This window comes from Brachypodium distachyon, chromosome 1 (assembly GCF_000005505.3).
Source record: "Brachypodium distachyon strain Bd21 chromosome 1, Brachypodium_distachyon_v3.0, whole genome shotgun sequence".
In the NCBI taxonomy this organism is placed as follows: domain Eukaryota; kingdom Viridiplantae; phylum Streptophyta; class Magnoliopsida; order Poales; family Poaceae; genus Brachypodium; species Brachypodium distachyon.
In genome coordinates, this window is record NC_016131.3 from 30100034 (window position 1) to 30124936 (window position 24903).

At 47.1% G+C, this 24903-nt stretch overlaps 2 protein-coding genes, 1 non-coding gene and 2 pseudogenes across 5 annotated transcripts; 4 read left to right on the forward strand and 1 right to left on the reverse strand.

Annotated features, from left to right (window-relative positions):
• Window positions 1-2822: 2822 nt before the first annotated feature.
• On the forward strand, window positions 2823-4871 carry LOC100827629 (probable serine/threonine-protein kinase PBL17). Its single transcript, XM_024461422.1, has 5 exons — window positions 2823-3234; window positions 3316-3608; window positions 3682-3817; window positions 3907-4040; window positions 4126-4871. The coding sequence occupies exons 1-5, from the start codon at window positions 3162-3164 to the stop codon at window positions 4666-4668; spliced, it is 1179 nt and encodes a 392-aa protein (XP_024317190.1). The 5' UTR covers window positions 2823-3161; the 3' UTR covers window positions 4669-4871.
• A 76-nt stretch (window positions 4872-4947) lies between these two features.
• On the reverse strand, window positions 4948-5019 carry TRNAH-GUG. The gene has a single exon. It is a non-coding gene; the product is annotated as a tRNA-His (tRNA).
• A 641-nt stretch (window positions 5020-5660) lies between these two features.
• On the forward strand, window positions 5661-10114 carry LOC100823354 (annotated as a pseudogene).
• An 8595-nt stretch (window positions 10115-18709) lies between these two features.
• On the forward strand, window positions 18710-19984 carry LOC106865642 (annotated as a pseudogene).
• A 1951-nt stretch (window positions 19985-21935) lies between these two features.
• On the forward strand, window positions 21936-24033 carry LOC104581503 (BTB/POZ and MATH domain-containing protein 1-like). Of its 3 annotated transcripts, none has more exons than XM_024461022.1 (3): window positions 21936-22149; window positions 22385-22429; window positions 22802-24033. In XM_024461022.1, the coding sequence occupies exons 1-3, from the start codon at window positions 22113-22115 to the stop codon at window positions 23896-23898; spliced, it is 1179 nt and encodes a 392-aa protein (XP_024316790.1). In that variant the 5' UTR covers window positions 21936-22112; the 3' UTR covers window positions 23899-24033. The 3 variants fall into 3 exon arrangements, with proteins under 3 accessions (XP_024316790.1, XP_024316792.1, XP_010227433.2); XM_024461024.1 differs by having other exon boundaries at window positions 22805-24033; XM_010229131.3 differs by having other exon boundaries at window positions 21939-22149; window positions 22385-24033.
• Window positions 24034-24903: the final 870 nt, after the last annotated feature.

Below are 24903 nucleotides of genomic sequence, written 5' to 3' on the forward strand. Positions count from 1 at the left end.
ACTTGATTAGGCTGATGACTCTCAGATCTTGAAACACTAGATACAAAATAAAACAAAAATATAAAGAGATACTGATTGCATCGACAATTTATTGACTATTGGTTGGGTTTCCGAATTAGGGATTTTTGCGGCACCCACCTGCGTCTGGGGCTCGTGGTCGAAGACGAAGACTCTATTTGCTGCCCGTCCTAGCGAGTGCCGAGACGATATCAGGCCGGCCAGGAGGAAACGAGAACGATCGGCCACCGGCGAGCGCGATCGCGTGCAGTGCAACCAGGCGTCCCGCGCCACTCCTGGAGGCAGCGTCCGGGAAGTCACGCGAGCGATCGGCAGGACATGCGATCGGCCTAAATGGGCCGCCTAATGCCTAATGGGCTGTATACCTAATAGACCTGTATAGAAATTTCGGGGAGTAAATTACAGAAAACCACCACATTAGGGACTAGGGTTTCAGATAGGTACCAATTTACATTTTAGTTGCAAAAAACCACCTGATTAGCGTAATCCTTCACTTGCTAGAGTTTAAACATGTTTCTGACCATTGGGCCCACTGTCGGGCCAGCGTGTCGTCCAGCGCAGCGCTCCAGCTTGTCATTTGTCTAGCCCGAGGCCATTACATGGTCAGGCGTCCATTGCTCCCCTCGTGTCTCACCCTCGTGCACGTTGCCGCGCGCCGCCTCCCCTCTGACGCGTCGCCCCTCGCGCTCCTGGCCGCGCGCCCCCGGGAGGCCGCCGCTCGCTCTGCTAGCTGGATCGAGAACCGAGATCAGGAATAGAGAGAAAAATAGAGATGGATTTTTTTAAATCGGGGAGAAGAGACATGGATTGGGGTCGCCACGCTGTCATGCCACGTTGGCCTGTGCAGTGGACCCGTCCTGTCAGTTTTCGAGTTATTTGCTAACAACTGGACACTTAGTGCAATTTGGTGGTTTTTAGCAACTAAAACGTAAACTGGTATCTATGTGAAACTTTGACCCTGGGTACAGCTCATTTGGTCCTCTTATTATCATGGTGTTGTCCCTCATGCTACCCAGCTTTGTGGATCTTTTTGGTGGAAGGATATAATGATGCTCGTGGATAATTTCCTGTCCATCTCTTCCGTGGAAGTCGGTGTGGGGCGTTCGGTCCTCTTTTGGCATGATAAGTGGCACGGTGGCGCTCTTAAAGATCTTTGGCCGCATCTTTTCTCCTTTGCTTTGGATGGTTACCTGTCGGTGGAGAAAGTGTGCTTGGCCCCTGACATCCTTGATCTATTCCGGTTGCCTCTGTCTCCGGAGGCCTTTGTGCAGCTTGATGCTCTGACCATCCTGATTTCCGTGGTTCAGCTCAATTCGGACTCGGATTGCTGGCAGTTTCCTTGGGGAGCACGTTACTCCTCCAGCCGCTACTATGCGCTAGGTTTCGAGCATGTGGTTGTCCCCAATCTTTTCTCCTGGCTCTGGCGCTCTCGCTGCACTCCTCTGGTTTAGGTTTTTACTTGGCTCTTATTGGTGGACCGTTTAAATACCAGAGCTATGCTTCGTCGTCGACACTGGTTGAGAGGGGAGGAGGATGATTGCTCTGTTCTCTACAATTGTCACTTTGTCGAGGATTGGCAGCACCTCTTTTTGGAATGCAATTTCTGTCGACGGATTTGGTCTTTTCTTCAAATTAATTGGCATTCGGGACCCTCTTTGGATGTGGTGTTTCAGCATGCTAGCAGGTCATTTGGGCAGCCGTTCTTGATGGAGGTGGCTGCGATGGCTTGCTGGCATATTTGGAAACGGAGAAATAGTCTTATTTTTTTAGGGTGTTGTGCCCTCCTTTAGATCCTGGCGAGCGTCCTTTATTCATGATATTTCTCTGTTAGGACATCGTTTCAAGCCGGGGCTAGCCCCACGGCTTGCTGCCTGGATTAACTCTTTGTTGTTTATTAGTAGGTAAGTTTAGGTAAGAGTTTTTTAGCCCCCTTTAGGCCTGTACAGCTGTTGTAAAGTTTGTTTTTCTTTAATAAAATTTGTTGTAGGGGTTTTCCTTACAGTTTTCAGTCAAAAAAAATAAAACTCTGACCCTAATGTGGTGGTTTTCTGTAATTTACTCAATTTCGGGGCCCGTCAAAATTTGGGGCCCTGTTCGACCGTGCTCCCGTGGGCTCGGGCCTTGCTGTGGCAACTACGTTTAGCTGGATCGGCGCTGATATCCTGGTGATACGAAAGTACTTGCGTCCTTTTCGGCTTGCTTTCCAAAGGAAAAGAGTAACGTCATGCATCCTGGTTGGATCGTATCGGAATTCTGGAAACAGAACATCGTGTTACCAATGTCGGGTGTTCGGGTTGTAAAGGGGATTTGAACTATGGGACAATCCCGTGTATTTTGGTGGGCACTTGAAAGACATTCCCCTCAATACGAAACCCAACACCGCCGTCAAACCGTTGATGTCAGGTCATGACGAGCTGCTCCTTGGAGGATGCGCCAAACTCAAGATCTCCGATGCTCTTCGAGACTCCCTCCTCGATCTGCTCCTCGCCTAGGATCCTTCCTGAGCCCGATCTCGCCACTGGACATGGGTGGCTCCTCACCGCAAGCATCACCTCTGAAGAAGACTAAGACGATTGAGGCGTCGTCCCAGAAAATGGTCGCATGCGTGGCGCGCTGAGCCTTCGTGCCAGCTGTAATGAAACGTAGAACTTATTGAGCACAACGTTTGCTCACTTTCTGTTTTGTAACTGAATGTTGTCCTGAACTCGTTTTGGCGGTTTCAAAAACAACACCGCCGAATTGCGAGGAAAATGAGATGGTTAATTGCAGAGTTTGCTTGATTTTGAGCGCTATCAAAACATCAAACACGGGCCTAGCTATAGGAGATGCAACTCCTGCTACCGATGGCCTGAACACCAACAGCTTGATTTTGAGCGCTATCAAAACATCAAACACGTGCGTCCCAAATTAAGGAAACAGCCCCAAAGGGCATGCAGCGCGCGCCCCCCGACCATTCCTCCCGTCGCCCCTCTCTCTCTCTGTTCCAATCCCCCTCGCTGACTGATCGATCTGTCCCGGCGCGCGTGGTCGGAGGCTGCCATTGGCCGCCGCCGCCACCGCCCGGACATCATCGTTCATCATACTAATCACCTAATCAGCCAACCTTCATTCTCTGGCTGTAGGCCGTCTCTTCCGAATTGAAGATGCATCGCTGGATCATCGCCAGCTGCGGCGACATGCGCCCGGTCCGCCGCCGCGATGCCCAAGACCAGCCCGGTACGCACTCCCAATTGATTAATTCCTCCATCCGACGTACGAATGCTTAATCAATTAATTTGTTGCATTTATGCAATGCAGAGGAGCCACGGCGGCGGCGGTCGGCGACGGTGTCCCCGCCGAGGCTGAGGAAGGAGGGGTCGGGCGGGATCCCGGTGCCCAAGGACATGGCGGAGTTCCGGACCATGTCCGAGTACGGCCATCTCAGGCTCTTCACCTATGACCAGCTCAGGCACGCCACCGCCGACTTCAGCCCCAGGCTCATCGTCGGCGAGGGCGGCTTCGGCGTCGTCTACAAGGCGGTCGTCGGCGGCGCCGAGGTCGCCGTCAAGGCGCTCAACCCGCAGGGACTTCAGGGCGACCGGGAGTGGCTCGTCAGTTTCATTTCAAACAACTTTGTGTGTCAATGATCAACAAATGTGTGAATTTTGTGTGTGCGTGTTTCAGACAGAGGTGAGCTGTCTAGGACAGTACAGCCACCAGAACCTGGTGGAGCTCATCGGCTACTGCTGCGAGGACGACCACCGGCTGCTGGTCTACGAGTACATGGCCAAGGGCAGCCTCGAGAACCACCTCTTCCGACGTACCTACACACTTCCGAATCCACTTCTTCTTCATCATCTTCTGTCATTTTTAAACTGAAATGAAATGAAATTTTCACTGTCGGGTCAGGCTCGTGCAGTCTCTCCTGGACGACCCGGGTGAAGATCGCCCTGGACGTGGCCCAGGGCCTGGCCTTCCTCCACGGCGCCGAGCGGCCCATCATCTACCGCGACTTCAAGACCTCCAACATCTTGCTCGACGCGGTTCGTCCCAATCTGTCAGTTTCTTTGCATGCTTAATCTGAATCTGAATATTTCTCTGGTGCTTGGCGTTGGTACTGCATTGCAGGATTTCAAGGCGAAGCTGTCGGACTTCGGGCTGGCCAAGGAAGGGCCGATGGGCGGGAACACGCACGTGTCGACGCGGGTGATGGGGACCTACGGGTACGCGGCGCCGGAGTACATGGCGACGGGGCACCTGACGGCGATGAGCGACGTCTACGGCTTCGGGGTGGTGCTGCTGGAGATGCTGGTGGGCCGGCGGGCGCTGGACCCGCCACCGAGGCCGAGCTCCCGGCCCGGCCCGCCGGGCCCGGGACCGCCGGCAGGCCGGCCGGTCGGGACGCTGGTGGACTGGGCGCGGCCCATCCTGATCCGGGGCAAGAAGCTGGAGAAGATCGTGGACCGGAGGATGGAGCAGCAGGGCCAGGGCGGCTACTCGGCCCGGGCGCTGGAGCGGGTGGCCAGGCTCGCCTACGACTGCCTCAGCCAGAACCCCAAGGTGCGGCCTGACATGGCCAGGGTCGTCAAGGTCCTCGAGGCCGCGCTCGCCGCCGACGCGGAAGACGACGGCCGCGGATCCGATTCTTCTCCGGCGCCGGCGGCACGGTGATGTATGTAGATTTTGGTACGTGCATCCGTACGGCGACGGCGAGTAGAGAAGGACGGCTTAGTGTACGTGGAGCCCGTCGATCGGCGTGTGCAATTATGTGAAGAGAAATTAAACGCGCTGTGCATGAACGAACGACGAATCGTCCGATTTGATCGAATAAAATGCGATGATAATATGGTGGTGATTGTAGATCACCAAATCTTGAGATCCCTGTCTGTCTTGTAGATCAACAGATCTTGAAAACAAACGAAAACATAAATGAAGGTAAAAAGGATAATTTGTGGCTGCTGGGATTCGAGCCCAGGTCTCCACGGCCACAACGTGGAATTCTCACCACTAAACTACAGCCACATTGTTGTCTTGGATTGCGACGTAATTTTATAAAGACGTAATTACTACTAAACGTACAATCAAAAAGGAGCTGATGCTGGGCTCATCTGTTTGGAATTTTTTTGCCGTGCGCACTGATTGTTTACCATACTATGCTGATTGGTTGGACGAAGTTTACCTTACTAGCGTTACACTGTTACCTCTCTCTTTTCGTCCCGAGTTACACCTCCTATACCACCAGCCGTAGTCTCGACTGCATATGCCGCATCAACATTCAACTTAACGTAATTTTCTCTCGGCTTCTGCCAGCCGTTCCGCACAATCCCTGCCCCTCCCTTCTTTTTAGCTCTGGAATAGTTCGACACCAGGGTTGAAATCGCGTGTGCTGACCTGACAGGCAATTGGTCCGGTTCTCCATGCGTAGCTTGCCGCCGCTCCCACCAAACATACCAGATGGCAGCAGCGATTAGATCATTCCGCATAACATCGGGAAAGAAAGGAGCCAAATCAGATGTTTTTAGGAGAATCAACAAATCAGATAAACAGAAATAATGCTCAAGGGTTCTAAAAAAAAAAGAAATATTGCTCAAGGAGAGAAAAAAAAATCTAGTACGACTTATGAGACAAAGGCCTAGTAGCAGAAAGAATAAAGTGGGCTGCGGCCCAGGTCGAGTGGCTCAATTCCGCGGCCACTGCCAGTGCCGACCAATCCTCTTCGTCTTTCTTCCCCGATGCCGGTCCCAAATCTGAGAGTGATCGAACACCGGCCACCCGGCCGGCCGCCTTCTCTGCTTTCCCTTTTCCCTCCATCGAGTCTCCAGATCTCCCGCCGTTTAGTGGATTACGGATGGCAGCCGGAGAGATTATAGCCCGTGTGCTCAGCCGGCGATATTGATAGCCCGTCTGCTCTGCCTGCGACCGGAAAGGCGGAGGAGGAGGTCGAGGCCTACGCGGGTGGGATTTTAAAAATTCTTGGCCTCGTTCAGCTCACATCAAAACCCCAACGGGATTCAGGGGAAAATGAACTACAATCCCTTACACCTGGTAGCATCGGGACGCAGCATGGTCCGGTATTTCTCCATGATGCATAGAGAGATAACATAGTTATGGCGGTGCTAAAGTTTCTCTGAATTTGATAGCTTAAACAGCCTGTCTGAATCTTACATTTAACAGTCTGAATTTGGCAACTAACAGTATGGATCGAATTTTGTATCTGACAATCTGAATTTTTTGTGCTTGCAGGAGGGGGTCCACATAAGCTGATCTTGTGCAGGCTTTGGAAGTGTACCTGCCACTTATTCTAGGACTGGCAGAAGACTTATCTCGTCATTTCAATATATAAACCTTTTGCTTAATCCAATCCATCTTTGCTGCTCTGAAATGATCGAGATCCTCGCAAAAATTCAGACAATTTTCGTTCCCATATAAAATCCTTGGCAGGGAGCGAGCTGGAAGCCTAAAAGACAAGATAAGTTCATGTGGATGAACCAAGAAGACAATGCAGAGGTCCCACAACTAATGCATGGCTATATCAATAAATATATGTTCGTTGCAAGGATGAAGTGAGAAGATTAACTCGTCTTAATTTGGTGTTGTCAGGAAATGGCATTAGCCGCTTGGCCAGTGCGTGGTACGAGGCGCTGTTCTACACATGATGGGCCATGCTACGCCGTCACAAGCGAACTCCCTGCTCCTCCCAAAGATATCACTTGAAGGTTACCATGCCAAAATATCCAAAGGTTGTAGAATCACTGTGTGATACTACTTCCTCTGAATATTAACTGTTACAGTTCTGAATGTACTGTTTCATATAGCTGTCCTGTCCGTCTGAACGAATGATTTAATGATTTGTGTTGGTCAGAGAACAAGCAAGCTTCAGTGGAGATATTCCTCAAGCCGGCCGGGTACCTCGAGTGTGCCATGCAGCATGTTCTTCCCAGGATGTTGCCTGAAAAGAGGTGTTGTAGTGTACGTACAAATACAATGCAATGCAACAAGTGTGCCAATATTTGGACAAAAACACAGATTTCTCCTATTGCAAGACTTGCTCATATTACATTGACATAAGAATACAGTGTGAGAACTTATCAGATTATAGCTGGCAAATTATTCTCCCTACATCCCTTGCTGTTTTCTCGAACAAACTCCTGCTATTTTTAATTGGCAGCACAATACCCTTATAATCCAAATATTCAAAGCCTGAACTGCAAGGTTTGCAAATTAGGGCTGTACAATTCTCTTTTGTGCGTATTTGTAATACCATCATGGATTGATGGATCATTTTACTAGCTACAGTTTCTTACTACAGGTTAAACTATAAATTTAATTCAGCCATTCCTCATATTAAGCACTAGAGGTACCATGTATTCCTATTTGATTTTATGACTGACTTGAATTGGTTTGTGGTGCTAATATTTAGATTAAAAAAGTATGTTTTCTATTATCTCTATGAAGTTAAAAGAAAATCTTGAATCCATCTTCAGAAGGTAAGCCACATAACCGCAGTCTCTGATATTTCCAATCAATTAAGAATTCTGGAGCTGTTTGGGTCATTGTTGTTTCTTATTTGATTTGTTCAGTGGTAGCAGCTAGCCAAAATATGGAACAACGACACTTAAAGGCGAGTTATTAATTTTTCACCGGTGATACTTTTTTTATAACGGGCATTTTTTAATGGTACTTAAAGGTGAATTCTTCCTTTTTTTGTGGTACTAAAAGGTGACTTCTTAGTATTTGAGCGGCGCGTCCACCAACAACTTGCCTTGTGTGACCACTTTTCTACCTACAACAACAACACTTTTTGACAATTTATTTTGTATCTGAAAGATTGTTACCGTCATGCTGCATATGTACTTTGTTGCTGCTTAATGTCCTCTGTATTCTGCTGCTGCTAAATGGATTTGCACTTGCCTCAAGCAGACGTCAAGCTTAACGAATCCGCATATGCAAATACACGAACCATACGTGGTTGGTGGAGCCTGGAGCTTGACGACCTTGCATAAAGCTGATTTGACCTGACATTTCAGTTCTTTTACTCTCTTGTGCATCTGTCAATTTTTGTGGAAATGCGATGCAACAGCTGCCATGGGCATGAAGGAAGTTTTTTCATCTCACCAGCCTCCTCTGGAGTCAGGACTCCTTGTCTCCTTGATCAAAACACTACAGAAGAGTTTGAAATTCGTTTCCATGACTGGGACTGCCTATGCCTAACTGGAAACAAAAAGAGGTTCTCTGCACGAAAAACTTCCTCTCTCCTCTCTGTCTCTATAAATACTGCAGATTTCTGTCTTGGCAGTTGGCACCATAGATCAATAATTTGTATTATTCATGAGACTTGTTGAGTGAATAAACTGCAGTCATTCGTAGAACTAGCTCAGAAGATTTTTAATATGGATCTTGCCATATCAGCTGTCACAGGTGATCTCGCGAGTCGGGTCGTCTCTTTTCTCATGAACAAGTGTTCAGATCATGTATACTTGGAGGAGGAGAAGGTGGAGAGGCTACAACAACTCTTGCTGAGAGTCTGCACGGTCGTGGAGGAGGCGGACGAGCGATACATCACAAACTCTTGTATGCATATACAGTTAAAGACATAGCGGCTGCCATGTACCAAGGCCACCATATGTTGGACAACATCAGGTGCAGGCAACAAAAGGATGGTTCCAAGGATTTGGTGAGCAATTCATTTGCCTTATCTGTTTCCAATCCTTTCAAACGTTCTCGCACAATTGGTAGTTCTTCAGCTAGCAAAGCCTTTAACTTGGGGTTACATGGTGCACTGCAAAACCTAGAAGCTGTTGTTGCTAACATGGTGGAGTTTGTTGTACTTTTGGGTGGATGCGAGCGTATTTCTCCTAGACCTTACGACACATATCTTCATGTGGAGAACTTCATGTTTGGTCAGCATGTCGAGAAGCAGCAGATCACTAGCTTCTTACTGCAACACAACGCACCTGGTCCTCCGGCAGTGCTGCCAATCTTTGGTAGCCGTGGAGTTGGGAAGAAAACCCTTGTTGCACATGTGCAACTATGATAGGGTCCGTTCTCACTTCTCTAAGATTCTTCACCTGAATGGAGATGATATTTTCAGAATAACAGACCATGAAAGGTTGTCATGGAGGGTATTGGTTGTGGTCGAGTTTGTTTCTGATATAAACGATGATGAATGGACAAAGTTTTATTCATCTGTAAGGAGAATGAATGGAGGAAGCAAGGTGATAATATTTGGTCGGAACGAAGAGTTGAAGAGATTTGGAACCACCAGACCAGTTTCTCTTAACTGCCTGCCATTTGCGGAGTACAGGTACCTGTTGAGGACACTCGCATTCGGAAGTGCAAACCCGATAGATCATCCGCAATTATTGTCAATAGTGGAAGAGTTTGCCATGGTGTTGGACGGGTCACTCATTCCAGGAAACTTGATTGCGCACGCAATGAGAAAGAATCAAAATGCCCGTTTCTGGCTTTTGAAATTGAACGGTCTCAAAACTACAATTGAGATGAGCAAGTCCAGATTTGGCGTCCATCCAAATGTGCTTTTCGACAGAGGCCATCCAGTACAACTGAAAGGTCACTACCTTTTGTCTGCCCCGTCATGCCTTGTACCGTCAGATAGCGCTCCGAGTAACATTCCCAGAAAGGATCTACCGAACATGAAGTTTGGGGAAGAACCTGGTCATATTATTCCACCGAAGGAAGATTTTAAGCTAATTTCATGGGAGTCGAGGCTACCGCCCTACACTTCGTTTGTTCACCAGGTTCAATTTGCTCCAAGTTGTGTGGGTGAAAAGAAGCCTGGGGCTCCCTTGTCAGGGAAGAAACGTCGAGGTCTATTTGGGTGTTCTTGTGATGATAGTGTAATAACAAACGTACCAAATTGATCACATTGTTGAAACAAGAGTAAATTTTAAAAAACCACACTTTTCTCATGTGGTGTGGAGGAGGAAGCAAAGACTAACCTTGTACTGCTGCTATTGTGTGTGGCGGCTGTGTTCTGGAGAGCCAAGGGGAGCTCCTCCAGGAAAGCCTTAAATAGTTAGTTCATAGCCACCATGAGCTGTATGGGCCACATGGGCTGGGCTGATTAAGTAATAAAGAAGTCTAGTAACATATCCAACACTCTCTCTCAAGATGGGTGATAGATATCTATCATTCCCATCTTGTTGCAAGCCAAATTGCATTCTCTTGTCCTCAAGCCTTTAGTTAAGCAATCTGCCACTTGTTGTCCTGAACTCACATAATCCAGCTTTATGATTCCAGCATCTAGTTTCTCTTTTATGAAGAATCTATCAATTTCTACATGCTTGGTTCTATCATGTTGCACTGGATTATTTGCTATGTTGATTGCTGACTTGTTGTCACACCAAATGTTCAAACATCCATTCTTCAGCACCTTCAATTCACTAAGCATGTTTCTCACCCACAACATTTCACTCAATCCTTGGGAAAAGGCTCTGAATTCTGCTTCATCTGTTGACTTAGAGACAACTGACTTTTTCTTACTTCTCCATGACACTAGATTTCCTCCAACAAACACGCAATAGCCCGAAGTTGACCTTCTGTCATCCAAGCAACTCGCCCAATCGGCATCATAGTATCCATCCACATCAAGATGTCCTTTGCTTCTGAAAATAATTCCTTTTCCTGGAGTCCCCTTTAAGTATTCAAGATTTTGTATACTGTCTCGAGGTGCTCACTCTGAGGCTCATGCATATACCTACTTATGACTCCTACAGCATAAGCGATGTCTGGTCTTGTATGACATAGGTATAGCAATCGACCTACAAGTATTTGATACTTCTCCTTGTCAATTGGCTCACCTGATTCAGCTGTAACTTTATGGTTTTGATCCATAGGAGTTGAAACAGCATGGCAGCTCAACATACCAACATCACTAAGGAGATCCAGCGTGTACTTTCTTTGTGATAATGCTATTCCCTCCTTTGATCTGGCCACCTCTATTCCAAGGAAATACCTCAAATTTCCGAGATCCTTAACTTCAAATGCTTGGCTCAGATTTTTCTTCAATCTTGTTATTTATTCTTCATCATCTCCGGTTATTATGATGTCATCTACATACACCGCTAGGATCGTGATTTTTCCTTTCGATGTTTGTAGAAGACCGTATGATCACCATTGCACTGACCATACCCCATGTCGCACACTGCCCTTCTAAACTTGTCAAACCAAGCTCTAGGGGACTGTTTAAGTCCATATAAGGATTTCTTCAATCTACACACCTTGCCTACAGTTTCAGAGGTACTGAAGCCTGGTGGAACCTCCATGTACACTTCTTCATGTAGATCGCCATGTAAAAAAGCATTCTTCACATCAAGCTGATGTAAAGACCACCCAAAATTAGCTGGACATGAGATTAGTATTCTTACCGTGTTCATCTTCGCCACAGTTGCAAAGGTCTCATCGTAGTCGATGCTATAAGTCTAACTATACCCTCTGGCCACCAGTCTTGCCTTGTATCGTTCTACTTTTCCTCGTTCATTTTGCTTTATTGTGAATACCTACTTGCAACTAACTGCCCTCTTTCCTGTTGGTAGAGTAGTCAATACCCAAGTTTTGTTCTTTCTTAATGCTTCAAGTTCCTCTACCATGGCTGCACGCCACTTCAGGTCTTCTTTTGCCATCTTCCAATCCTTTGGTACTGACACTAACTGAAGTGATGCAACAAAGGCTTTGAAGGAAGGAGATAAAGCCTCATATGACACATAGTTACCAATGTCATGTTCATCAAAGCCATACCTCTTCATCGGTCTTCCCGCAACAGCCCGAGTCCCTTTTCTCAAAGCAATATATAGGCAGATCTATTGATCTCTCCATGGCAGACTCATTTTCACCATCGCTTCCCTCAAAACTTTCCTTAGACGGTTGCATGGTTGCACTATCTTCCTGCTCCCCCTGAATCACATGCTGCTCATCACGACCACCCCACGGTCTCCTGGTATATACTTGGAGGTTTCGTTCCTCATTCACCCTGCGCCACTGCTGTTGTTGCTGCTGCTGCATTTGAGCCTGCTCAGCCTGCTCCAGTTGAGCTCCTTCAACTCTCATCTCCCCCTCTTGACCAATCTCTATGAACTGAGGATTGTCAAGATCCTCAAACAGCAGGCTGAGATCGGTCTTTTCACCATAAAAAGGTTCAGATTCTCTGAACGTCACATCCATACTGACAAAAGTTCTCCTTTCAGTGGGACTCCAACACTTGTATCCTTGCTGCCCTGGTGAGTAGCCAATAAAGATGCACTTGATGGCGCGCGGATCAAGTTTCTTCACTGAGGGCCTGTGATCTCTAACAAAACATGTGCAACCAAATAATTTTGGAGGCACGATGAAGGTATTCTTTTGATAAATCAGTTCACAGGGAGATTTCATACCTGTCACCCTTGATGGCATATGGTTTATCAAGTAAGTTGCGGTCATAACGGCTTCTCCCCATAAAAATTTCGGCACATTCATAGTGAACATAAGAGCTCTAGCCACTTCAAGTATGTGCCTGTTCTTCCTCTCTGCCACTCCATTCTGAGGGGGTGTATCAGGACATGAAGTTTGATGCAAAATTCCCTGATCAGACAAGAAACTTCCAAAAACATTATTCACATATTCAGTCCCATTGGCAGTCCGAATAGCTTGTATTTGCACATGAAACTGATTCTAGACAAGAGCATAGAAATTTTTGAAACAACCAAACACTTCATCTTTATGGCGCATAAGATAAACCCATGTCATTCTGGAATAACAGTCAATGAAGGTTACAAAATACTTCATCCCACTAATGGACACAACCGGACATGTCCATACATCAGAATGGATCAACATGAAAGGAGATATACTTTTGACCCCCTTACTCACATAAGATGTCCTAGTGTGTTTAGCAAACTCACAAGCATCACATCTAAGTTTGTTCCTATCCACTCCACACATTACAGTTGGAAACACTTGGTACATCTTATCAAAAGCTATATGACCCATATGGCAATGGTGGATTAGTGCCTTCGCTTCCTTGTCCTTGGTAACAGCAGCAAGAGCTTAACTCCCTTCTTGGTCAGGCCCACTACGATCCAAGTACCAAAGTCATCAATGCCTGGTTCTAGTCCCAAGCTTCCTCCCCGTCATTGTCTCCTGAATTAAACACATGTGTTTGTTCAGAAATACATCACAGTCCATCTGATCAATTAGAGCGCTTAGAGACACTAAATTCACAGGAAATGCAGGCACATGCAGAACTGAAGAGGGTTCAATGCTAGGAGTGCATTTAACTGACCCAATCCCCTTTATTGGTTGTGTTGTACCATCTGCAGTATGTATGCTTTCTTGGTATGTGAGGGGAAATTCACTATATGATCCAAATTCTACTAAATTACCAGAAACATGTTTCGATGCACCAGAATCTAATATCCATTCCGAAACAATTTTTTGTGTGGCAAGAGAAACTCTGTCAATGTTACCTTCATTGGTGTAGACGAAGTTTGCAAAATTTCCATAGCTGTTTGTCCCTGCTACCTCAGTGGTTTGTCCAGATTTCTGCCCAGATTTTTCATGCTGCTTGTCCTCTCCTTGTGCAACCATATTATCCCTACGAGCTACCCCATTTTGAACACTAGCACCTCCACTTCGTGTAACATCCCAATTTTTTAAAAACTCTTCATATGCATTGCATATCATAAGCATCATGTCACCTTTGCATTTGATCACTTTCAAAACCCTAAAATTTGCCTAGAAAACTCTTCTGCAGAAATGCCTTTATTTGATTTTGGGCTTTGATCTTGCTCTTGAGTATTTGCATTTTAACCCATGAGGGTATTGTGGTAAAAAGGGATTTAATGCATATATAGAGCTATCCCATAATTGGCTTTTGAAAGTATTTTGAAAAATAATTTATTTCGATAGCCTAAGGGCTCTAAAAGCCATTTTATAGGCAAATGTATTTTTTAAATATTTTATTTTGAGGAAATTCTTGTTCCAAAAGTTAGATCATATGAAAATATGATTTTACAAATTTTGTTGCATTTTATTTGGAGTGATTTGGAGCTTCGAATCAATTTTGAGGTTCAAAAACAGAAAATAGATAAAAGAAAAGGAAAAACCAGGGAAAACCGGCTGAACCGGACCGACCAGGTCAAACCGGACCGGACCCGGACCGAACCGGACCGGCTCCGCCCCACCCGAGCCGCCCGCTCTCACTGACCAGTGGGACCCACGCGTCATCTTCAACCTCCGTCCGAGAAATCCGGCCACGCACTCCCGCGAACTGCCCACGACTCCACCTCCGATTTCTCCGTGCTCGGGCCGTTTTCTCCAAATCCTTGCGCGTCATCCCGAAGCCCTCGCTTTTCTCCTTCACTTCCCCCAAACCGCTCGCCCCATTTCGCACCGGTTAGAAAGTAATTGCTCGCCGGAGTTCGTTGCTGCCGTCGCCCTTCGTCGCGTTTCGCCGTCGTTCCGGTGAGCCTCCGCCTGCTCCGACCACCCTTCCGTGCTCCTCTCTCCTTTTCGCAACTTTTGACGCGAACCGATTTCGTTTTGGAGCGCCGCCCGTGCCCTGCCCGCCGTCTTCCCCGGCGTCGGCCGTCGCCCGCCGCCCGCGCGCCTCGTGCGCCGCCGCTCCGCCTTCGGCCCGAGCCGCCCCGCGCCCGCGCCGCCCCGCGCCGCTCGCCCCCCGAACCGCGCCGCCGCACGCTCGCGCCGGCCGCCCGCGCGACCAGCTGCCCGTGCCGCCTGCGCGCGCCGCCCCCGCCGCTCGCCCGCGTGCCCGCGCGCCCACTCGCCGCGCCCCCCGCCTGCACCGCCTGCCGCGTCGCTCCGCCTCCGGCCGCCAGCCCGCGCCGCCGCCGGCGAGCAAGCCCCGCCGGCTGGCCACTCGCGTTCTGCCACGTGGCAGTGCTTTTTGGTTTTATTTTATTTCGGCCGAATTGGATAATGCACTTTTGCAGAAAAGACCCTACAACTTCAAAACCTTATATCTTTTAAACCGTTTGTCCAAAAATAGTGATCCGCACCTTTCTAGAATCGTCACGTGTAGAATATTTTGGCACTGTTTAATTTCAGTTTTGAATAACTTAGACAGTAGCTGTTTGCAGAATGGTGGTTTATGGTTTAAATTTCAAATAAATTGTTTCAAAATAGTTTTGAGCATGTTAGCTTGTTATAAAATTATTTAAACTTGTTCTCTGTCCATTAGGACCAGAAAAGAAATTATTTTGTGTATAATCATGGCATACAAGTGTAAATATTGCTCTATGTTGCAAAAACCACACAAACTTTTGATTTAAACCCTATCCGTGTTTCGTGCATATTAATTACCACTTTGATGTTGTATAATCTATCCAAATCATTTGAAAAACTTTTTCAAAACAGAAACGAAACTTTGTACTTAGAAGTAACCTTCGTGTGCATCATCTTGGCATATGCATCATGGCATGGCTTTTGTATTGAGTGTTGTGTTTATTGTGTGTATGTTTCTTTTATTTTAGATTGTGTGGAGTGTAATTCCTTGTTGTTGCGAAGAGTGCGAGAACTATCACAACCTTGGACAAGGCAAGTTCACTTTGATCATATCCCATTATTATTGTTGTTTTAAAATACTTACGGATTAGTGTTGTTGGTAGAGATGCATTGATAGGACTATTACTCGTACCTCTATGCTAGCTATAAATCCCAGGTAGTACAGTTTACCCTCGCCATTACCTTGCCACCAAATTGCCATCAATTGTAGTTGAATGCTAAGCTATGGTAGTACCGTGGGGAAAATAACTACATTATGATATTGTTATGCCTTTGGCTATGTGAAATGTTTTTGTTAGATGTAAGGCAAAACAACTAATTCAATGAACCATCCTAGGTGGGCTGCTTTGAGGATTTTGAGGATTAGCGGCGTCAGGTCCATTTTTATGGGTCCCTCTGAGTCGAGTTCCTGTGGATTCAGGAATGGATCGTCCATGGACGTCTCTCCCGTGGATTCGGGGAGCGCCTACGTTGCAAATGTGGAATGCCACCTGGGGTAACCGAGACTGGACTAGTTTCCTATTTAGAAGATTCTAGTACAACCACAATGCTATATGGGCTCTGGCGAGACAAGAGTAAGTTGTATGAACCTAGACCCGAGGAATTGTACTAAGGTAGCCGTGTAGGGGGAGCGTGATTCTCTCGTGGTTTAGGGAATTACCTCTGAAAATCTCGTAATCGATGCCGTTGCTACTCTACCCTGAGGACAGCAAGGGATTAACACGTCGGTTTCTTGTGGGGAATGTGTACAAACTCTCGAGAGCGTCAAAACTAAGTACTTAGCCGTGTCCCCGGCAACGGACAATTTGAGCAACTAGATGTGGAGCTGTAAGGAAAGTCTCACTCATTCCAATTTCTTAAATAAAATGAATGGTTTGAACAGGGTAGGGGCACTTGAAGAATCCACTTCAATGTGCTCTAGGTTAATAGGAGCATGGGTGTGTCTACCCCGTGTCCATTAGTTAACATTACTATAACATTCCTTTGTAGTAGGGTAATTTATGTTCTGCTTCCACGCAAACAGTCTGAACTCCACTTTGCCACATTATGCATATACTTGATAGGCTCTGTTATAACTCCTGGTGAATCTTGCCAATACATTCAATGTATTGACCCTAGTGGCTGCATCGTTTAATGATGCAGGAAGCTTCGACGACGAGTAAGATGTACGTTCTGCATGTTTGGGTTACGGGCTTACATTCCAACACGCTCTCACCGTGGTGTTGATGTGCCCTTGTATCTTCCTTTTTCCGCTGCTAAACAGTTGTTTTATCTCCAGCTAACCCGTGAGGTTATGTGAGTTGTAAGTATCTTTTAAATTCTGGATGATACGTTGTAATATTGAGACCTTTGTTCTATGATATTACATCTTGAAACTGTGTGTGCTAGTGAGTCGATCCAGGGACTAGCACTAAAGCACAGAGATCGAACCCGTATACGGGGGCGGTCGCTTCACTTCGACCACCTCGATTGCCACTCCCCTATGCACCATTGTATCCCCTTCCACTTCCCCTTCTAGGAGGAGCTGTGCAATTTCTGCTCAAATGCCTGATCTCCCCACAGTTATAACATTCCCTGTTTTCTCTCCACTCCCTTGCATCTTTCCTTGTGCCCAATGCGAATGCTAACTGTGATTCACTTGTCTTCCCTGATTTCAGACGAACTTCTTCTTGAGATATTGGTGCTATGGTTTCATTCAAGGAGGGAAGCTCTGACGACTGATGCAGCAATGCAGCTCGACGGTTCTCAAAACAAGGGTTCAAGCCTTTTAGAAGCTTCATCACCCTCCTACGCTCAACCCACTTACTGACGGTCACAACATCATCAGGATTACGCAACTCCAGTGGGTCGCAATGATCTAGATCAGACCAGAGATGCTGCAGCTCCTCTATATATGCCATCATAGCTCTCTCTCCTTGGCGCAAGTCATGCACTCTATCCTTAATTTGTGACATTAGCATGAGGTTTCCCTTGCCGGAGTACATTTTTTATAGTGTACTCCAGACTATTGCAGCACTAGAGAGCCCCTCAACCGAACCAACAATCGAAGGAGACAAAGAATTCAGCAGCCAAGCAAAAATGAGAGAATCAATTATACTCCATTTCTCCCAGCTCTCACTTTCCTTGTACTCTGGTTCCATAATCTTTCCTAGCACATAACCTTGCAAACCCTTCCCCTTTAAGATAAGCAAGGCTCTACGAGACCAACTCAAGTAATTTCCCATACCTTCCAGCTTCACCTCGTTCGGCATCAGCTCGATCTTCTGCACTACCTTTGGTTTGAGACCTGTAGCACCTCCTCTCCCTCCAGAACCTACAGTACCCTCTTCACTCTTGGTCACAAGAAGCTGAGCCAGCTTCTCCAGAAAACTTGTCAGCTCTTCCCCCATGCTTCCTTGTTCCACGTCTGCCTTGAGACTGCTTTCTTCACCTCCCAGACCAGCTTTTTCCTCCTCCCTACCTATCTGCCTAGATCTACCCTCTCCAGCAGCAGATCGAGGAGAGGGTGGAGATCCAGACGCCACCTAGGTTGCAAATGAAGCAGCCAACACTTCCATCTTGTTCACCACCAACTCTGGCACCAGCTCCACCGTCTTCCCCGTTGCCAGATCCACCGTTGCAGCCTCCTCCCCCACGAGCTCTGATACCATGTGGTGTGGAGGAGGAAGCAAAGACTAACCTTGTACTGTTGCTATTGTGTGTGGCGGCTGTGTTCTGGAGAGCCAAGGGGAGCTCCTCCAGGAAAGCCTTAAGTAGTTAGGTCATAGCCACCATGGGTTGTATGGGCCGCATAGGCTGGGCTGACTAAATAATAAAGAAATCTAGTAACATATCCAACATCTCGTCACTTGTCTCACAGAACTACATTTGTTGCTAATTTCTTTGTTGTGTCACAACCATTCGGACAAAGTGTAACAGAGAGTCCAAAATACATGAGTTTAGCGATATTGACGGGATTCCCGACAGATGAGGCCCACCTATCGGGTGAAAAGTATAATACGGTTTATATATTAAGCTAAACAGTGGAAAACTAAGATATAAATAATGTATGTTGGACGGTCTATTTATTTACTTTTGTATCCAACCGTACTTGTAGGGGTTCCTCATTGTCTCTGAACTTGTTCTGTGTACATCTCCCAAACTAAAACAACAACAAGAATTATTGACGGAGTAGCTTGGAATTGTTCAAACAGCGATGTGGTCGAAAGAATTGCCAATGGTGTCATTTATTTACAGATTTTTTTTGTCGATGATCCTAGGCAAGAAGTTGGCTCGACTCTAGTGGCAAAAAACTATAAGCAGAAAACTGACTAGTTTGAAACTGACTAGTATCATGTGTGCAGCGTGGCAGCTGTAACCGTGTAAGTATCAAAAACTGACTAGTTTTCTGGGGTAGAAAGTGTTCTTTGCCTGGATGTATCAAAAACAGAAAACATGGCAGTTGGCGTGTCAAACGCACGCTGCTAGACTCGTGCGTGCGTTTGAAACTGACTGATTTTGTAGATTGTGTTCTTTGCCTGGATGTATCCTTGTGTTTGAACGTTCAAACAAGTACATCTGCGTGCGTGTCACCCTTATAGCCAGTGATCTCGTCAATTCTGAAGACCATTGTTCTTTCAGTGCATTCACAACAACTACTTCAGCAGAGAGAGATGAGTCTCCCTACCGTTTCCATCATCAACCATCTCCTAGACTCCAAAGCCTGTTGAGAGTACTGGATCACAGAAGCACCATGTCAGGGATGATATTGGTAATTGTTGAATTTGTTTCAGATGTAGCCGACGAAGACTGGAATAAGTTCCACTCCTTTGTGAAGAAAACCAACAGAAGAAGCAAAGTGATCATTGTTAGTAGACATCAAAGAATTGCCAGATTTGGATCAGTGAAGCCAATTTTTCTCAACCCTTCCGTTACGAGGAATTTTGGTGCCTCTTCAAGACACTCGCATTCGGAAGCGCTGACCTAATACAACACTGGCATCTAGTACGAATTGCAGAAGAATTTGCAACCGGGAGGGTCACTCCTCACAGTGAACGCGCTTGCGGATGTACCAAGAATGAATCTGAATGTTCAATTCTGGCTTTGCATGCTCAACACGGGCAGAAGAGTGATTCAGAAGAACCTTTCCGAACACGGTGTTCCTCTTCCTCCATACTTGCGTTTCCAGTACGGCCACTCCGACATAACCGACTTCGCTTTGCACGCATCATCTCCAATCCGCATCACACCTTGGAGAAGTAGCATCACTAATGATTTGACAAAGACAGAATCACCAAAGGTAGTAACATTCCGAGAACTGCTAGTACAACACGCTGAGAGGCCAAAAGAAGAGTTCAGTCTCTTGGCATGGGAATCGAGGATGCCTCCTTACACTAAATTTGCTCACATGGTTGCTAGTTCTACTGATCAAGATCTGCCTCAAGGTGATGTTACCTTGTCAGGGAGGAAACGTTGAGGAGTGCCTGTCTGATATTGCAATATTTCTTTTTTGGAAGTTGTCGAACAGTTGCTTTGTCATCTCGGTGGGTGTGTTTTGGTTGCTGTAAGTTATTCCCTCCGTTTCATAATTGTTGTCTCAAATTTGCCTAAAAATTGACGTTCTATTTCTAAAAGATATCTAGATACATGTAATATTTCGACAAAAATCACGGAACAGAGGGAGTATTTTGAAGCTGGTGATCTCAGTGGTACCTCTGTTAAGCTTTCTACAAAGTTGGGCCAAAAGCCTTTTCTGATCTTGGTATCCCAATGGGTCAGGGTGGTCCAACGTGCTAATATTAACATAAATTTTTTTTTCTAAAAAAATATTTATTTTTATTTTTCTTGCGGTGGTATACAAGGTGTAGAGAAATTCCAGGGTGCTGTCCGTCCCCTAGATACGTCACTAACTGGATTTTTCTATTCAGTCGTGTGGCCAGGCCACTCGGCAAAAGCGGGGATTACCCTCAGCGAAGCCTTTGCCGAGTGCCACCCATGGTGAAAAATACTAAACTATATATCCTAATATTAAGCGTTTAAATTCAAAATTTTCAAACAAATACAATATATTTTGCAGGGTAACACCATTTACCGTGGGTAGGCGGTAAACGCAGTTACCGGGCGATAACCAAAATTACCGCTCGGTAACCAAAACCATGGATACCACATCTCAGGCGTAAAATCTCGGCGCAATCAAGGCGACCCCCATTTCCCAGGGCTAAATTGTTGTCTTGACGGCTGTACTTCTCTAATTAATCCCCACTGGTCACCCCGATCGATTCACGATTCATCGACTCCCCTAACTGTTCCGGTCACTCACACTCGCATCCTGCACTCCGTGGTACAATTTGGCCTTGGAGATGCTCCTGGGAAGCCGTGCGAGACAAACTTGTGGAGCTGCTCGTCCCGTCGGCCTGTGGATTGTAGGCTCAAATACAAAGGAAGCCAGGGGGCTTGGTGGATAAAAGTTAGGGATGCAAACGGGATCTGGCGGCGAAAGTCTGGTTCTAGTTCATTTCATTGATTCAAATAGGCAGCCAAAATTTGAATAGGAGATTTGAGAATGGAACTAGAAGCGGGAATTTCGCGGGATCCTGTTTGCATCCCTAATAAAAATTGCTCGGTGTCTTACATGTGGGCTTGAGGTGCCGGTTTTTGTGTCATAGACGCTAATCTGGGAGTTTTTGGCTACGTGAAAATCATTACCCCCGAAGTTGTGCCTAACTGTTAGAGCATCTTTAGCAGTAGCTCCTAAAATAGGGCCCCTAGATTTTTTTTGTGGTTTCCCAATAAATTTTTCAGCCCTATTTCAACTCAATCCTTCAATGGTAGCCCCTACTTAGTTTGTCTTATACACTAACTAGTGGGACCCACATCTCCGTTGGTCATTTTTTCTTTCAATCTTCTTCGTTGGTCTCCACTCTTTCCCACAATGGTAGCCATGGCCGCCACCTGTTGTTGCTTGGCTCGCAGAGCAAGGGGATGGGGCGTCGCCGGCGGGAGGACGCGGGGAGGAGGAGCAGGTACGGGGAAGAAGAGGCGATGCTGGGCCAGGTGGCCACGGCCAAGGGACGGGGAAGAGATGGGCATCAGGACAAACGAGATGGGACGGCCATAGGATGACATGGCATGGAGAGGACGGGAATAGGAGCTTCCTGTAGGGCCCCTGGGAATGAGGGCAGGGTGGGATGATTTAGAGGCCTAAATAGAGGCTCTGTTGAAAAGAGTTTTTTGGCCTCAGCCAGTATGACCTCTCTTTAGGGGTTTTGCTGAAGATGCTCTTACAAACCCTTCGAGTTATGCCTGATCAAAACTCATCCATTGAATGTGTGATTTTCTGAAATTTACTTTTTTTTTTCTAAAAATTGGATTATATATGCTATCCAATAGAATCCAAAAAAAATGAAAAATTTATATCTATATTTATACTTATCTAAAATATACGAACGGTTCCGTGCACCCAGTTTTCGTGGTTCGTCACACCCGCGTCGATCGACCGCGTGCTGGGACAGGAGAAGGACGTGCGCCTCCGCTGGGCACATACACAGCAGGCTCAGCAGGCAGGCTGACACCGAGCAGGGCCAACTCACACCGAGCGCGCGCGACGAGGGCAGCGATGAATGATGAATCCCTTCGCGAAGAAGCCGACGCCGCGAGGTACGTCTCCTCGCCCCGTCCGTCCCCGTCCTCTCCGATCAAAATTCGACCGAATTCGGCCTCGGCTCCCGCCCGAGGCCCCTATCCCCAATTCGTGTTTCGCGCACCGGCGTTGCGGAGTTCCAGTTCGATCGGATTGCTTCTGGGAGGATTCTAGGGTTCCGTGCGCCGCTAGCTAGCTCTACTATTGTAGTACTACCCTGAGGTCTGATTTGAGTTTTGGCTGTCTGTGCAGAGGCGATCAGAAACAGCAAGCGCGAGCTGACGAATGCTACAAGAGGTGATTGGTTCCGTCCCTGTACACTTATCACCGTACAGTAGTCGGGGAGGTGTTGTGACGAGAGTAAGAAAATGAAAAAATATGCCACTGACACGAGTGAGCTATCAAAAAATACAAGGAAATCTTAAATCTGCTGATGTTTGGTGGTCGAAAAAACCCAACGAAAGTACAATTTTATTTTGTTATCTCCGTTGCAACGCACAGGCATTTTGGCTAATAAACAGAAAAATCTCTCGTGCCAGATATATACGTAGGTACGTGTGTAAACGTAGACTAAAGTGTATGCCATTAGCCCTAGGTGAACTCTCTCGATCTGATCCGATAATGTCGGTGTCGTCTTTCTTGTCCATCCTGCGCGCCGCCGGGCGGCAGCAGCTGACGGCTTCCACCGCCGTGGTCGCTCGGAAGCCGGTGACCGGATCCCATCTGTTCAGGATCGACCGGTACAAGCAAGTCCGGAAGATGTTCCCCAAAGGCACGGCGCTCACGTCGAGCGCGTTCGGCGTCGGCGGCCAGGACTGGCGGGTCGAGTTCTACCCGAACGGCGACTTCGAGGAGCAGGAGCCGGCGGGCTTCATCTCCCTCTACCTCCGCAACGCGAGCCACGGCAGGACAGGGGACGCCACGGCCAAGTGCGCGTTCAGCATCCTCGACAGCGCCGGGCGCCCATGGTTCACCCAGGTCTCCCCCAGGGAACGCCGGTTCGCGGGCTACCACTGGGGATTCAGAGAGTTCGTCAGGATCCAAGATCTGAATCACGAGAAGAACAAGTTCCTCTGGGCGGCTGCCTGAACGTGCTGTGCGAGGTCACCGTCACCCAGGCGCGTATCGTCGAACACATGGAGGGCGAGGACGCCGCCGCGGATGATGAAGAAGAAGCGGACGTGAAGATCGTGGTCGGCCGGGAGACGTTCGCCGCCCACAGGAAGGTTCTCGAGGACCGATCTCCTGCCTTCGCCAAGGACCTTGCCTGCAGCACAGCCGGCGGCGGCGAATTTGACGATGATTGCGAGGTCGTGTGGCTGCGCGTCGACGACATGGATCCGCAAGTGTTCAAGGCTCTGCTCCACTTCATCTACACGGACAAGCTGCCGCCTGCCACGAACCAGCTGCAGGTCCTCGACACGGCGGCGACCGCGAAGCAGCTGCTGATCGCGGCCGACACGCATAAGCTGGAGAAGCTGAAGCTCATCTGCGAGGAGGCGCTGTGCAAGCACGTCGCCAACAACTCCGTGGGCGCCTTCCTAGCGTTGGCGGAGGCGCGGGGCTTGCCCGTGCTCAGGGACGCGTGCTTGGAGTTCCTCTCGTCTCCTGGTAGACTGAAAGCGGTCGTGGGGTCAGTTAATTTTCAGCAGCTGCTAAAGACAGGTTGTCCCTCTGCTCTCATGAAACTCATCGTGGAGCAATTGCCAGCAGCTGCATGCCTATCTAATGAAGTACCAGAGGAAACCACGCAGATGAATGCCTAGTTAGTTACCCCTTTTTGCTCTCCATAATTTGCACAAGATTTCAGTTTGTAAGTCTGGCTCCTGATGTGTTAATTGATTATCATGCACCTTCGAATCGACGTTTAATTAAGGGAAAATTGGCTAGGGACATTGTTATTTTGTGCCTTTTGCTAAAACACACCGCCGGAATGCTAAAATATTTTATTCAGACTTTTTATTTGCACCGCACACTTACATTCGATAATTTACGTGTATAGTTCGCAATTTTGTACCAAATGAATATTTTCACAAGATACGCCGTCCTAAGAAAACTACATTTTTAGGACGAAAAAACTACTCGTACTAGGTATATTGAATAGGACTATATATAGGTGGGCTCTGTTGGTCAGATTTTCGGGTGTATCATCTGTCAGCAAAGCCCAGGCCCAGTGTTAATTTTAGCAGGCTATCTTTGCAAGTTAGACTGGACCAACACAAGATCTATTCTACGAGGACGAAAAAACACAACTTATGTCGTGAATTCGTGAGACAGATCAAACACCAAACACCGGTACACGTACGGGAATATACTATACAAATCTACGTCACTTGTTTTAGAATGGAGGAAGTATACGATTGCATATGCACCGAGATGCGCAAATTTGTGGTGTAGGACTATATAGTTGTTCGTGTATCTTTTGTCTATTCTTGCACCTGGTAGAAGCTTTGCGAGTTTGAAGAGCAGCTATAACAGACTGGGTACGTCAAGATTTCAGCCTTTCAGGGCGGCAAGCAAGTGGCTTTTTCTTTTATTTTTTCTAAACTGGCAAGCTAGTAACTCACGCTGCTTTGCGAAACGCAAGAAAGTGATATCTTTTTTCCTTTTTTTTGTGAGAAAGAGGCAGCACTATGTCATGTCAACGCAATGGAGGCGATATATGCACTCTTCACTACTATTTTTTTTTCTTTAATTTCGACATGAAGATCTGCGCGATCATTTCAGTTTGTTCTGAGGAGCCAACGAATTAAGCCCATGGGTTGGAATAG